The sequence below is a fragment of the Nicotiana tabacum genome, chromosome 4, assembly GCF_000715075.1.
Source record: "Nicotiana tabacum cultivar K326 chromosome 4, ASM71507v2, whole genome shotgun sequence".
Taxonomy (NCBI): domain Eukaryota; kingdom Viridiplantae; phylum Streptophyta; class Magnoliopsida; order Solanales; family Solanaceae; genus Nicotiana; species Nicotiana tabacum.
The window spans coordinates 99,521,160-99,534,884 of record NC_134083.1 but is presented as its reverse complement, the minus strand read 5'-3'; the positions used below and the strand labels follow the sequence as shown (position 1 = coordinate 99,534,884).

Below are 13,725 nucleotides of genomic sequence, written 5' to 3'. Positions count from 1 at the left end.
GACTGAATTATCTTTATGCAACTGTACATCATCCTATATTTCTTTGATTGATTATTGTGGTCCATTTTCTTTGAAATAGTACTTCTAGTATGCTTATATTGTGATTGCAAGTTGTTGATCATGTTCCTCGAATCTTATTATGTGCCATGGCACTCATCTTGATTGTTACTAACATTTTACATCAAAAATTATGGTTTGAATCACATATTCAATTTTTTAGATTAACTTTTGCAAAATAAAAAAAGCGGTAAAATATAAACAAGTATTGGATGTAAATGATCACACCTTACTGCTTATCCATCCAATAAATTTGAAGGTTGTTGTCTACATGAACTGAATTGTTTAATCAAATATCGGACATGTGCATTTCACGGGCTTTGATTTATAGTACAACTAGCTAAAGCATACTTCATAAATATACAAGACTAGAAGACCTAGACTTGTCTATTCTCACCAGGTCCCCCATAGAGTACAAAATGTTGACGCTCTGCAGCTTGCCAATGAGGTATATCAACAACCTTGTATAAATTAGGATTGTCTGCATATGCGGTAGTTTTATCTTCATCTATGGTCTCACCTTTATCATTTAGAACTGTAATCTTTCTACAATAAGCTTCATGACCTGTGTTTCCAATGGGAAAAAGTCCGGAGCCCATTGGGGGTCCATGTACACTTGATGAACTATATACTACTCCTCCCCACTCAACATTTGTAGCAAAACTTTTTAAATCAGTGAAGATCCTTTGAGGCCAAAATCCAATTTGGGTATAGTTCTCTTCAAGCAAGAGCCACCAATTCCCGTTGACTAAATCCTTTTATTTTTAATAACAAGTGTCTAGGTTAGTATTTTTGTGTATACACTAAAAGATTTTATGGAAACTTAATAAAAGAAAGATAAAGTGTACCCGATCGATGGACATGGTGTCCTCCCATGAATCTTCTCCAATTTGTGAAATATTATCATATACCTTATCAATAGGTATCTTAGTGTTCACCAATACAAAGCCAGGGCATAGTATATTGAAGCAATGTATATTACCAGCCTATTTATAAAAATTTCTCTTACATAAGTTATGAAAATTAAGGTGCATAGATAAACCAAATTTTATGTACTTGAAAATTAAGGTGCATAGATATTTAACTTACCTGAAAATGTATAAAGAGCCTAGTTTTAGTATCCCCGTAAAGTGTTGGATCCACCTAGAGCACGAAATAAAGTTATCATGATAATTGAGTGGAAGCCTACTGATAACAATTTAAACTTGCATCTAAAATATAGTATATATTCAAAACTTATCACATCGTCTTTTCCTTTATTCTCCTAACCCTAACCTACTCAAAAGAATAAATAACTTAAAAAGAAATAATGATGTCAAATCGAAAAGAAAATAATTAATTTTATAGTATAAGTATTGAACTTACTCTCCATCCAACTTGTACAATATCCGACCCTTTTTGAATTTTCAATCGACATGCACTATGTTGCTGCCCTTCAACGTGAGGATTCCATAAACTAGCTGCCATTGTTGCTCCCCCAAACTTATTATTTGGATTATTTTGAGTTCGAGCTATTGCAACCTAAATATAATAATTAATTCACGGTAAAATTAAGTGCATCCAAATTTAGCATGTTCATATTTGCTTGAAATCTTAATATTTATTTTACAACAAACAATGAGGGGCCAAGGAAAAAGTGAAAAATTAAAAGAAAGCTTGAGTAAGACTTAATTTGTGCCTACTCTAAGACAAGTGAAGGCAAGCGGACAAAGAAAAGCCACTCACACTACTAAGGTGCTATTTGTACATCATTCCCCTTTATAATTTTAAAATTGAGAAAATGACCTTTTAGATCTTTTATGTATAAAATACATATCTCTTACGTGTAAAAGTAAATCTTCGTGTGTAAAAAAAAAAGAGGTAGGGTCATAAAACTAAACACAAGTTTGTAAAGAGTCACAAACCGAATTGACTCCATTGCTATGTTTAACTATTTTCATAAATATTAAATCCAAAAAAGATATATATATATATTTATATATTTTCTCTTTTATATTTGTTCACTATATTAAAAATATATTTTTAATTGTATTTTTTCATTTAGAAAATCAAGAGAAAAATAAATTATTTTTCATATATTACCCTTATTATTAACTACTTATTCCTAAATTATTTTTTAAGATTTTGAAATATTGTCATTAGTATAAGTATATGATAAAATATGCACTTCTTGAGAGTATCAAGTAAGCTTAGCTCAAAAAAGAAACAAAAGAAATTCTACATATCAACTCTATTCTTCCACATGTATACCTTGTATCCTTGCGAAGATTTGTATTTTCTTTTTGGCTCACTATTGTTAGCCTGTGAACAAGCAGGTAAATATATAGATATATATATGAGATTAGTCGCGGTACTTGAGAAGTAAACATATTTAATCTCTTAATGCATGACTTTTTTGTAAGTCTTACTTAGTTTGATGAATTTTTATACTGTTATATCTATAAAGATTATATTGTTTGAACGTGAAATATTCAAGCTAAAGCTATTAATTAGTATAAAATTATCTTACAATAGCCAATTGGACATCAAATGTTATATCTTCTGGTGGTGGAATATGTCTTTGTCTAATAAGATCATCTTTGTCATTCCTTTTAATAGGAACTGTTCCAACGGGACAACCTTCATCGTTTAGCCATATTGTTGATAACCCACTAGTTGTAGAGGTACCTGAATTCTGCTTTAACCTATGTAAAGTAGGTTTCATCTGTCCATCCAAAATTAAGAAGATTGTATGTCACAATTTTATATTTTTATAAAAAAAGTCCACGGTAAATGGAGATTAGAGACATGCCTCATGATGAAAATTATGATTCTGCAGCATTGGATGATCAAATGCAGGTTGCTTGTAAAAATTCACACAGTCGTATAAATCCCCATATGTAGTCTGCGTGCCAAAAAAATCATAAAATAAATAATCTCTAATATACTGATTGTGTATCTTGCTATCCGATTTGTAACTTTTGAATACATAAAAACTAGAATAATAACCAATCTCATAATTTATCATTTTATCCATATTTAATTTGAGTTTCAACAACCAAAGAAGACTTTTATCAAACTAATTGTTTTGGCTTTATTAAAATTACGAAATTAATATAAACGCATAAAAAGTACTGTGATACAGAAGGTTATTTATTTTTAATACAACATATATTTTCAAAAGGGAAAAAAAAAAGAGTCTATCTAAGAAAGTTTAGTTTGATGTTTTTAAATCTTCGTGGTCAAAGATGGATGATTTGCTCACCACCAAAAAGGTATGCTGGCAAGTTGATATCCCTCCACCCTTAGCCAAAGATTAATTTAGGTTCAAGCATTAAAAATAAAAAAGATTTGTTATGGAGTACTTCGTCCATTAATGAGCCCTATGTGATACAAATTAGGACGAATCCAAACCATGGATTCTGAATACCAATTGTCTATCCTAGAACACAAATACAGTTATCACTCGAGAGACTAATTAGAACTACAATGGTTTTCAACCAAAATGTATACCTTTATTGTTTTGACGGCTAGCTTGTTCAGAAGTTTAAGTTGCTTTTCCAATTCCAAGTCCTCTAGTTCCGAATACCTCTTTGTTTCTCCTTGAACCCCATTATAACTCAGAAGAAGAAAATATAGAACCAACAAAGTTTGTCGCTTAACTTTTTGATTCATCACCATCGCCTGAATTCAAGATTTTATTTTTACAGGTATTAATGTCAACATATATACGTATGTACAACAAGCTAATATTCAAAAAAATAAATTAATTAACGCAAGAAAAAATATACTAAACGAGCTAACTGCATATTAATACAAACATAAAAGCAACAAATGGTAAACTTACTTGATTCACTAGATGTATATATGAGAGATGAAGTTTGGAGCACTTGTAATTACCTTGGTAGTGTGAGTAAAATGATATATAACGGAGTTCGTAGAAGTCTTTTAAAGTAATGTAACTTTCTTGAGTACGATTACCAGAATCTACAGAAGATTTTATGTTAATGCATATTTGCTTACTTCTGACTTCTTAGTACAATCCAAAAAGATAATATGTCCATAGATTAATTCAAATTAATGCATATTTGCTTACTTCTGAGTACAATCCAAAAAAATAATATGTCCATAGATTAATTCAAATTAATGCATATTTGCTTACTTCTGAGTACAATCCAAAAAGATAATCTACTCATAGATTAGTTCAAATTAACAAAAAGCACGTAGATTATATGTTAGTAAAGATGGTATAGTATGAAAAAAATATAATCTGATATATCTTTCTATTTATATTACTGAAAAAACATAATACTCCAACATTTAGAACATAACTAATATTACTCAAAAATCCAATCAAGCCGTAGTACACATGTGTACGGGTAAACTCAGGGGTAAAAGTCTACCCCGATTTTCTGACGAGGAAACGAAGGGAGAACATGGGTCCTCGAGGTAGTAATCGAGGTCTGAGACCCTTCATATCGAGGCCCAGAGGGAGCAAACGATGTAAGCGTCATCGGATGTGGTAAAGCAACGCACTTCGGGCCAAGTATAAGGTATAGACCTCGGGAGACAAGATGAACGGTTGTGCATGGAGGATAGAGGGTTGTGATACTCGCCTTCAACCGGATATCACGATGCGAATCTCGCTTGATGTCGATTGCAGATCAACAATTACCACAAAAGAAAGAATTTTACCTTTTTTAGACTTCTATTAGGACTAAAACTCTTCTACTATATAAAAGGGAGATTTTTCCTTTTATTTGACATGTTGTTACACGCGAATCAAAGCAATACCAGTTTATTTTTTGCCTTTTAGCTATTGTTAAAGTTGTGCTCATTTGTTCTGTTCTTCATTCACGACTGGGCTTGAATCGAGGGTCCAACCGAGGACAAGGTCATTAGTCAGTCTAAATTCAGGCTTGGCCATAATATTGCAACTGGTTTGATGTTTATTTTATTTCTAATTTATTTATTTGATATTCTTAATTGTTCATGTTGGATTAAACCACATATTCTTAAAATCTTGTACAAATTTAAGTGTTACCCAATATTGGGGTAAACAGTTTGGCGCCCATCGTGGGGCTAAGGATAATAGTAGTGATTTGATACGAATCTCCATAACACACCCTATGACGCTGACGCTGAGTTTGGCCATCACAGAGAAAATAATAATTTGTTGCCCAGTAACAAGGTGCCTCATGCTGCTCCCAACAGTGTCCCAGTTGTCGATCTGGTCGATGCTAACTCGCAGGAAACTATCAACGTCAATTTGCCAACTGATCCCGAAAATAGTGTTCATGGGTAACTCGCAGGTGACCATCAACGTCAATTTGCTAATCTTCGAAATGTTGCAGGCTCAACAGGCGGCGATAGCGCAGCTGCGGAATTAAAGCCATATCCCCAACATGGTCGAGCCCGAACTGTCACGACCCCAAATTCCCTCCGTAGGATGTCGTGATGACACCTAGTCTCTAAGAGTAAGTAAGCCTATCAATGCGGAATAATAATAAATTTCTAAAATAAATAAACTACAATTCATACAATTTCAACTCCCAAAATCCGGTAGAAATAAGTCACAAGCTTCTAAGAATTTATTCTCAATGTCTCTATATATCAAGGTCTAAAGAAAAACAAGGAAGCAACATAAAAATGATAGAAGGGGACTCTGGAGTCTGCGGACGCTGACAGATATACCTCGAAGTCTCCGTGCGCAGGTAACTCACTGACGTCTAGGATGGTAAGATGTACCTAGATCTGCACAAAAAGATATACAGAAGCGTAGTATGAGTATACCACAACGGTACCCAGTAAGTGCCAAGCCTAACCTCGGTAGAGTAGTGACGAGGTCAGGTGAGGCCCTACTGGAATATAATAATGGCATGGTAAAATATTTAATAATATAGTAAAATAAAATGATATTGGAAATGAATCAAGTAGTATGTCACCATTTAATTACTCAAAATAATGTGAAATAATATCTCATGAAAACAAAACAGAATTTTCTTTCAACTTTAAGAAAATTACAACAACTAATCAAGGCAACTACGACCATAAATCAATATTAACAAGGGCACTCCCGAGGTACCGCCTCGTAGTCCCAAATCAGAAATAAATTCACAATATCTCATTTTCTTATCTCACCGAGGGAGCCTTCACAATTTATTTTAAAGAAAATATTTTTTTTCCGAAATAGCATCCCGCGTTTTATCCATCCTTATCACACCGCATGACTTCTAGTAGTTTCTCCTACTAGCCACGCGTATCAAGCCACCCTTATCTCACCGCATGTATTTCAATACCCAGACCTTATACTACCGCATACATATCCATATCACAATATATCATAATTTGCACCTCAAGCGCTCAAATAATTTATCTTGCCAAAATAATTCAACAATAATATTTTTTCACAATAAAGAGCTCACGGCTCATGCCAAAATAAATCATCAATAATATTTTTCCACAATAAAGAGCTCACGGCTCCATCACAATGAGTACAAAAATCATACAAAATATTCAAGAATAAATAATATAGGAAAATAATATTTAAAAATCTTTAATACGTTGCTTCAATATCAAATTTAAAATGTCAAATACTTCATATTAATAATGTTTAATCTAAAGAAAATCACCCTTCAAATAATGCACAGAATAAAAGAAACCAAGTTTCAACTAAACAGGTGTAACAATTAGCAGGAAACGGTCAAACAAATTTAAGGTATATATCTGAGATCAATGATGAAGAATATAACAAGATAAAATAATTTAATAAATGCGCAACAATGATCTACACAATTTAAAAATATAATCTTTCACATTTAGCCCGTGTACACACTCGTCACCTTGTATACATGACTTTCAACACATTTCAATAATCACATCAATATCAATTCTAGGGAAAATTTCCCCCGCACAAGGTTAGACAAGTCACTTACCTCGACTTGCTCCAATTTAACAGAGTATTATGCTTTTTACTCAATTTTTCGACTCCGATCGACTCGTATCTAGTCATAATTAATTCGATACAGTCAACAAAAATTATAGAAATCAATTTCATAAGAAAATACTATATTTCCAATAAAATTCGAAATTAGCTCAAAAATTGCCCGTGGGGCCCACGTCTCAGAATCTGGCGAAACTCAAAAAATCCGACAATCCATCCAAGTACGAGTCCAACCATACTAGTTTCACCCAAATCCGACACCGGATCGACACCGAAATCCCAAAAATTTATTTCTATGAGATTTCTAAAATTTTCTAAATTTCTATCTCAAAACACTAATTAAATGGTGAAAACAATGATATATCCGTGTATATTGACCAAATCCGAATTAGAATCACTTACCCCAATATTTTTTCTTGAAAATATATCAAATTCGCCTCTCATCAAGCTCCAATTCGTCAAAAATGGCAAATGGGACGAAGTCCCCTATTTTTATAACTTACAGATCTGTTAGGGAGCCCGATTTGCCAGGGAGCCCGATTTGCTAGGGAGCCCAATTTGTCAGGGAGTCCGATTTTGACAGGGGAGTCCGATTTTGACAGGGAATCCGATTGTGACAGGGAGTCCGATTTTGACAGGCAACCCGATTTTGACAGGCCCGATTTTGACAGGCAGCCCGATTTTGACAACATTTCCAGCAAAAAATTGCAGAAGCTTTTGCAGCAACAAAGTCCCACATTTGATCCGTTAACCATCCGAAACTCACCCGAGACCCTCGGGACCTCAACCCAATACACCAACAAGTCTTAAAACATCATACGAACTTATTTGAAACCTCAAATCAAGCCAAACAACGCTAAAATCACAAATCACATCCCAATTCAAGCTTAATGAAACTCAAGAATTTTCAATTTCTACATTCGAGGTCGAAACCTATCAAATCAAGTCCGATTGACCTCAAATTTTGCACACAAGTCATAAATGACATAACTGAGCTATAAAAAGTTTCAGAATTGGATTCTGACGTTGATATCAAAAAGTCAACTCCTCGGTCAAACTTCCAAACTTAAATTCTTATTTTTGCCATTTCAAACCTAATTTCACTACGGACTTCCAAATAAAATTCCGATCACGCTCCTAAGTCCAAAATCACCATACGTCGTTTGCACATAATTTGTCATCCGATCACTATTTGAACTTAAACTTTTAATTTTTCATCAAAATTCCATATCTCAGGCTAGGGAATTCGGAATTAAATTCCGGTAATATGCCCAAGTCCCAAATCACGATACGGACCTACCAGAACTGTCAAAACACTGATCTGAGTCAGTTTACTCAAAATATAAACCAAAGTCAACTCAGTTGAGTTTTAAAGCTCTAATTCAAATTTTAATCCATTTTTCACATAAAAACTTTTTGAAAACTTTTACGGACTACGCACATAAGTCGAGGAATGATAAATAGTGCTTTTTGAGGTCTTAGAACACATAATTAATTATTAAATTTAAAGATGTCATTTTGGGTCATCACATTCTCCACCTCTAAAACAAACGTTCGTCCTCGAACGGAGTTAGAAAAAGTACCTGAGCTGGTGAATAAGTGTGGATAATAGTTGTGCATATCATGCTCGGTCTCCCAAGTCACCTCCTCGACTGGATGACCCCTCCACTGAACCTTCACGGAAGCAATGTTCTTTGACCTCAGCTTTCGAACCTGCCTATCTAAAATAACCACTAGTTCCTCAACATAATATAGATCCTTGTCCAACTGAACCGAACTGAAGTCTAACACATGAGACAGATCGCCGTGATATTTACGAAGCATGGAAACATGGAATTCCGGATGAACTGCAGAGAGACTAGGTGGTAGTACAAGTCTTTAAGCCACATATCCAACTCTTTCAAGAATCTCAAAAAGGCCTAATATACCTAGAGCTCAACTTGGCCTTCTTCCCGAACTTCATCACACCCTTCATAGGCGAAACCCGGAGCAATACCCGCTCACCAACCATGAATGCAACATCACGAACCTTCCGATCCGCATAACTCTTCTGTCTAGATTGGGCTGTACGAAGCAGATCCTGAATCAACTTAACCTTTTCCAAGGCATCCTGAACCAAGTTTGTACCCAATAGTCTAGCCTCGCCCGGTTCGAACCAACCCACTGGAGACCGGCACCGCCTACCATACAAGGCCTCATACGGAGCCATCTAAATGCTTGACTGATAACTGTTGTTGTAAGAAAACTCCGCAAGTTGTAAGAATTGATCCCAAGCACCCCCAAAATCTATCACACACGCACGAAACATATCTTCCAGTATCTAAATAGTTCATTCGGATTGCCCGTCCGTCTGAGGGTGAAATGATGTACTCAACTCTACCCGAGTACCCAACTCATGTTGTACTGCCCTCCAAAACCGTGATGTAAACTGCGTACCCCGGTCAGAGATGATATATACTGGTACACCGTGATGTCTGACAATCTCGCGAATATAGATTCGAGCCAACTGCTCGGAAGAGTAGGTAATCATCACAGGAATGAAATGAGCTAACTTGGTCAATCTATCCACAATCATCCCAAGCTGCATCAAACTTACTATGAGTCCGTGGGAGCACAACAACGAAATCCATAGTGATCCTTTCCCATTTCCATTCTGTAATCTCTAACTTCTGAAGCAATCCACCCGGTCGTTGATGCTCATATTTCACCCGTTGACAATTTAGACACCGAGCTACATACTCCACTGTGTCTTTATTCATCTGCCTCCACCAATAGTGCTATCTCAAGTCTTAATACATCTTTGCAGCACCCGGATGAATGGAGTATCGCGAACTGTGAGCCTTCTGAAAAATCAAGTCGCGTAAACCATCTACATTTGGCACACATAGCCTGCCCTGTATCCACAATACATCTTCATCTCCAATAGTGACCTCTTTGGCATCACCGTGCTAAACTGTATCCTTAAGGACAAGCAACTGGGGGTCATCATACTGACGCTCCCTAATACGATCATAAAGAGAAGACTGAGAAACCACACAAGCCAAAACTCGACTCGGCTCGAAAACATCCAATCTGACAAACTGGTTGGCCAAGGCCTGAACATCCAAGGCTAAAGGCCTCTCTGCTACCGGTAAATATGCTAAGCTGCCCAAACTCTCCGCCTTATGGCTCAAGGTATCGGCCACTACATTGGCCTTCTTAGGATGATAGAGAATGGTGATATCATAATCCTTAAGCAACTCCAACCGCCTCCGCTGCCGCAAATTAAGATCTATCTGTTTAAATAGACGCTGTAGACTTCGATGATCGGTGTAGACCTTGCAATGGACACCGTACAAATAATGCCGCCAAATCTTCAAGGCATGAACAATAGCTGCTAACTCAAGGTCGTGTATAGGATAATTCTTCTCATGCACCTTTAACTGTCTGGACGCGTAGGAAATCACCCTACCGTCTTGTATCAACACTGCGCCGAGACCAATATGCGATGCATCACAATACACAGTAAAAGCCCCTAAACCTGTAGGTAATACCAATACTGGGGCTATAGTCAAAGCTGTCTTGAGCTTTTGGAAGCTCTCCTCACATTCTTCGGTCCAAGTCCTGAAAGCAGTTTTCGGGATATCTGGCTCCTGAATCTTCAACTGATGATAGCCTAAACATAAGTCGATCTTAGAGAAAACTCTGGCACCCTGAAGCTGATCAAATAGATCATCAATACGTGGCAATGGATAACTGTTCTTCAATGTAGCCTTGTTTAGCTGGCAGTAATCAATACACATCCGCATAGAACTATCCTTCTTTTTCACAAATAAGACAGGAGCACCCCAAGGTGATACACTGGGATGAATGAAACCCTTATCAAGCAACTCCTGTAACTGTTCTTTTAATTCTTTCAACTATGCTGGGGCCATACGATAAGGTGGAATAGAAATGGGCTGAGTACCCGGTAATAAATCAATGCCAAAGTCAATATCCCTGTCGGCTGGCATACCTGGAAGATCTGCTGAAAATACATCAGGAAAATCCATCACTACAGGAACTGATTCTATAGTAGGAGTATCAATACAAACATCTCTCACATAGGCCAGATACGCATCACACCCCTTCTCAACCATTTGTTGAGCTTTAAGAAATGAAGCAAACCTTCTATGAACATGATCTGAGGTACCTCTCCACTCTAGCCGCGGTAGACCTGGCATAGCTAACGTCACCGTCTTGGCGTAACAATCTAGAATAGCATGATAGGGCGACAACCAGTCCATGCCAAAAATAATATCGAAATTCACCATACTGAGCAATAATAAATCAGCTCTAGTCTCAAAACTGCTGATAACAATTAAACACGACTGATACACGCAGTCCACAATAATTGATTCACCCACGGGTGTAGATACATAAACAGAAGAACTCAAGGAATCACGTGATACACCCAAATACGGGGCAAAATAAGATGACACATAAGAATAAGTGGAGCCTAGATCAAATAAGACTGATGCATCTCTATGACAGACCAAAATAATACCTGTGATAACTGAATCAGATACAACTGCCTCTATCCTAGTAGGAATGGCATAATATCTGGCCTGGCCTCCCTCTCTAGGGCGACCTCTACCTGCCCGACCTCCACCTCTGGCTTGCTGTGCAGGTGGAGTGGCAACTGGTGTAGTAATCATGGCCTGAGAAGCCTGAGGGCCCTATGGAATAAGTGTGGCCTTTAGGATCAAGACAGTGTTCAAATAAATTTCCATATTTTTAAGTTGGAGATTCTTAGTACCGATATACCCTCGTTCACAATACCATTATTCACAATAACAATACCATTATACTTTTAGCACGGAGTTCGATCACTACCCGATTGGCTAGGCCATCTCATTAGAGACATCAACCACAATCACTCTCAATATCAATACCACTATACCTTTAACACGGAGTACGATCACGACCCGATCGGCTAGGCTATTTCATTATAGACATCGACCACAATCACAATTTCAATTACAATTTCTAGCACAATCACCACCATGTGTGTGGCATGGTGTCCGATCAAGACCCGATCGACTAGGCTGTCTTATTTGAGACATCAACCCTTTTTATATCAATCATCGCATTTCATACTTCTTTCACATCTTTTCATTTCATTGGCACTAATGGCCATAATTATAAAATCATTCAGGCACGTTGGCCGTATTTAGTATTTCATGCTCACCTTTTCACTTTCAAACATCAACATCATCATCACCAACAACAACAATTCAAATCAAGGTGTGTAGTACATGTGAGCAATTAAGAGTCTAAGGCACATAGAAATTCTTCACAAAATTTGGCGAAATAGCCTTTGTTGGAATTTGACTTGAAGTCGAACATTTTTAATACACAACCCATATTTTTAACACATCCTCAATTGATAACGTAACATAAATAAAGTATTTGGGATACTTGTTGAACATATATCTTTCAACCCAATCTTACTCGGAATAGCTAATTTTATAATGGACCACTTCGGGTTGGACTTTTGGGCTCTTTGATTAATGATTCGACCTTTATCGATTGGGTTTGTTTCCTTTGGTATAATTTGATGTATTTGAGTTGCTTTTGGCTAGTTTCGAGCCATTAGGAGGTCGGTACGCCCATGCTAGGTGATGAGCGCATGGGAGTGCACCGTGTGAATTGTGATTTAGTAACTTCCATGGAACTGTGTAACCATCTTATCTGAACATTTTTACTGTACTCTATGTGTTAGAGCACTTGAGCTGTAATTTATGCTAGAAATCATGTTTAGGCTATATGATGGCACTATTGGGACCCACAGTGGTTGTTCTTTCATATCATATCTCAGTCTCTGTTGTTGTATATTGTCATATCTCGTATCATTGATTAGGGCTACTTCATATGAGTGTTGTGAGCCCGCGAGAGTGAAAATATTAGTGGATAGGGTTGGGGTCTGAGTGTCGTACTGTGAGTGATATATATATATATATATATATATATATATATATATATATATATATGTGTGTGTGTGTGTGTGTGTGTGTGTATGTGTGTGTGTGTGTGTGTGTGTGTGTGTGTGTGTGTGTGTGTGTGTGTGTGTGTGTGTGTGCAACAAGCCTTATGGCTATATATATATATATATATATATATATATATATATATATATATATATATATATATATATATATATATGTGTGTGTGTGTGTGTGTGTGTGTGTGTATGTGTGGGAGGGGGTTGCGCATGTGGCGAGACAAGGTGGGAACATTATTATTGTCATGGGCGGCTTTCTAGCTATGCCCCATGATCCCTTGGACGCGCCCCGTGGCGTCCTGGCCAGCCTCCGTGGATCAGGTTACACACCGCAACAAGCCTTATGGCTATATATATGTGGATCGGGTTGCACTCCACAACAAGCCTTAGGGCTATATGTGGATCGGGCTGCACGCCGCAACAGGTATTGTACAGTGCTGAGTGACTGAGTGTACTGAGTATTGAGCATGGTGAGAGAGAATACGAGACAGTGATATTGAGTACTCTGAGAGTGTGAGTACATGAGTTCATCACTGCGATACATTGCATTTGACATGCGTACTTGTGATACATGCATAGAGATGCATTCCTTTTTGCTACCTGATTTTGGAGACGTTCATGATTTCACCTTTATATTTACATGTACGCACAGAGATGTATTTTTCTCATGCTATCTGAAAATGAAACATCTTATTTATTGTTGAATGTCTTTTGAAGAAATCAT

The 13,725-nt window shown here is 36.8% G+C and overlaps 1 protein-coding gene across 1 annotated transcript; it reads right to left on the bottom strand.

The window, feature by feature from the left end:
- Positions 1 to 434: 434 nt before the first annotated feature.
- Positions 435 to 3,717, bottom strand: LOC142180055 (protein neprosin-like). The gene is made up of 7 exons (XM_075250975.1): positions 3,550 to 3,717; positions 2,849 to 2,941; positions 2,567 to 2,761; positions 1,423 to 1,578; positions 1,147 to 1,200; positions 906 to 1,043; positions 435 to 812 (listed from the first exon to the last, which is right to left on the bottom strand). Exons 1-7 carry the CDS (start codon positions 3,715 to 3,717, stop codon positions 435 to 437), a joined length of 1,182 nt encoding a protein of 393 aa, XP_075107076.1.
- Positions 3,718 to 13,725: the final 10,008 nt, after the last annotated feature.

Bases quoted from the DNA above. Each gene is read 5' to 3' on its own strand.
- LOC142180055 (XM_075250975.1), bottom strand. From the start codon at position 3,717: ATGGTGATGAATCAAAAAGTTAAGCGACAAACTTTGTTGGTTCTATAT. The intron at 2,762-2,848 runs GCATGTCTCTAA...TTGGATGGACAG, and splicing joins ATCATAATTTTCATCATGAG to ATGAAACCTACTTTACATAG. The intron at 1,201-1,422 runs GTAAGTTCAATA...TTCGTGCTCTAG, and splicing joins TTGTACAAGTTGGATGGAGA to GTGGATCCAACACTTTACGG.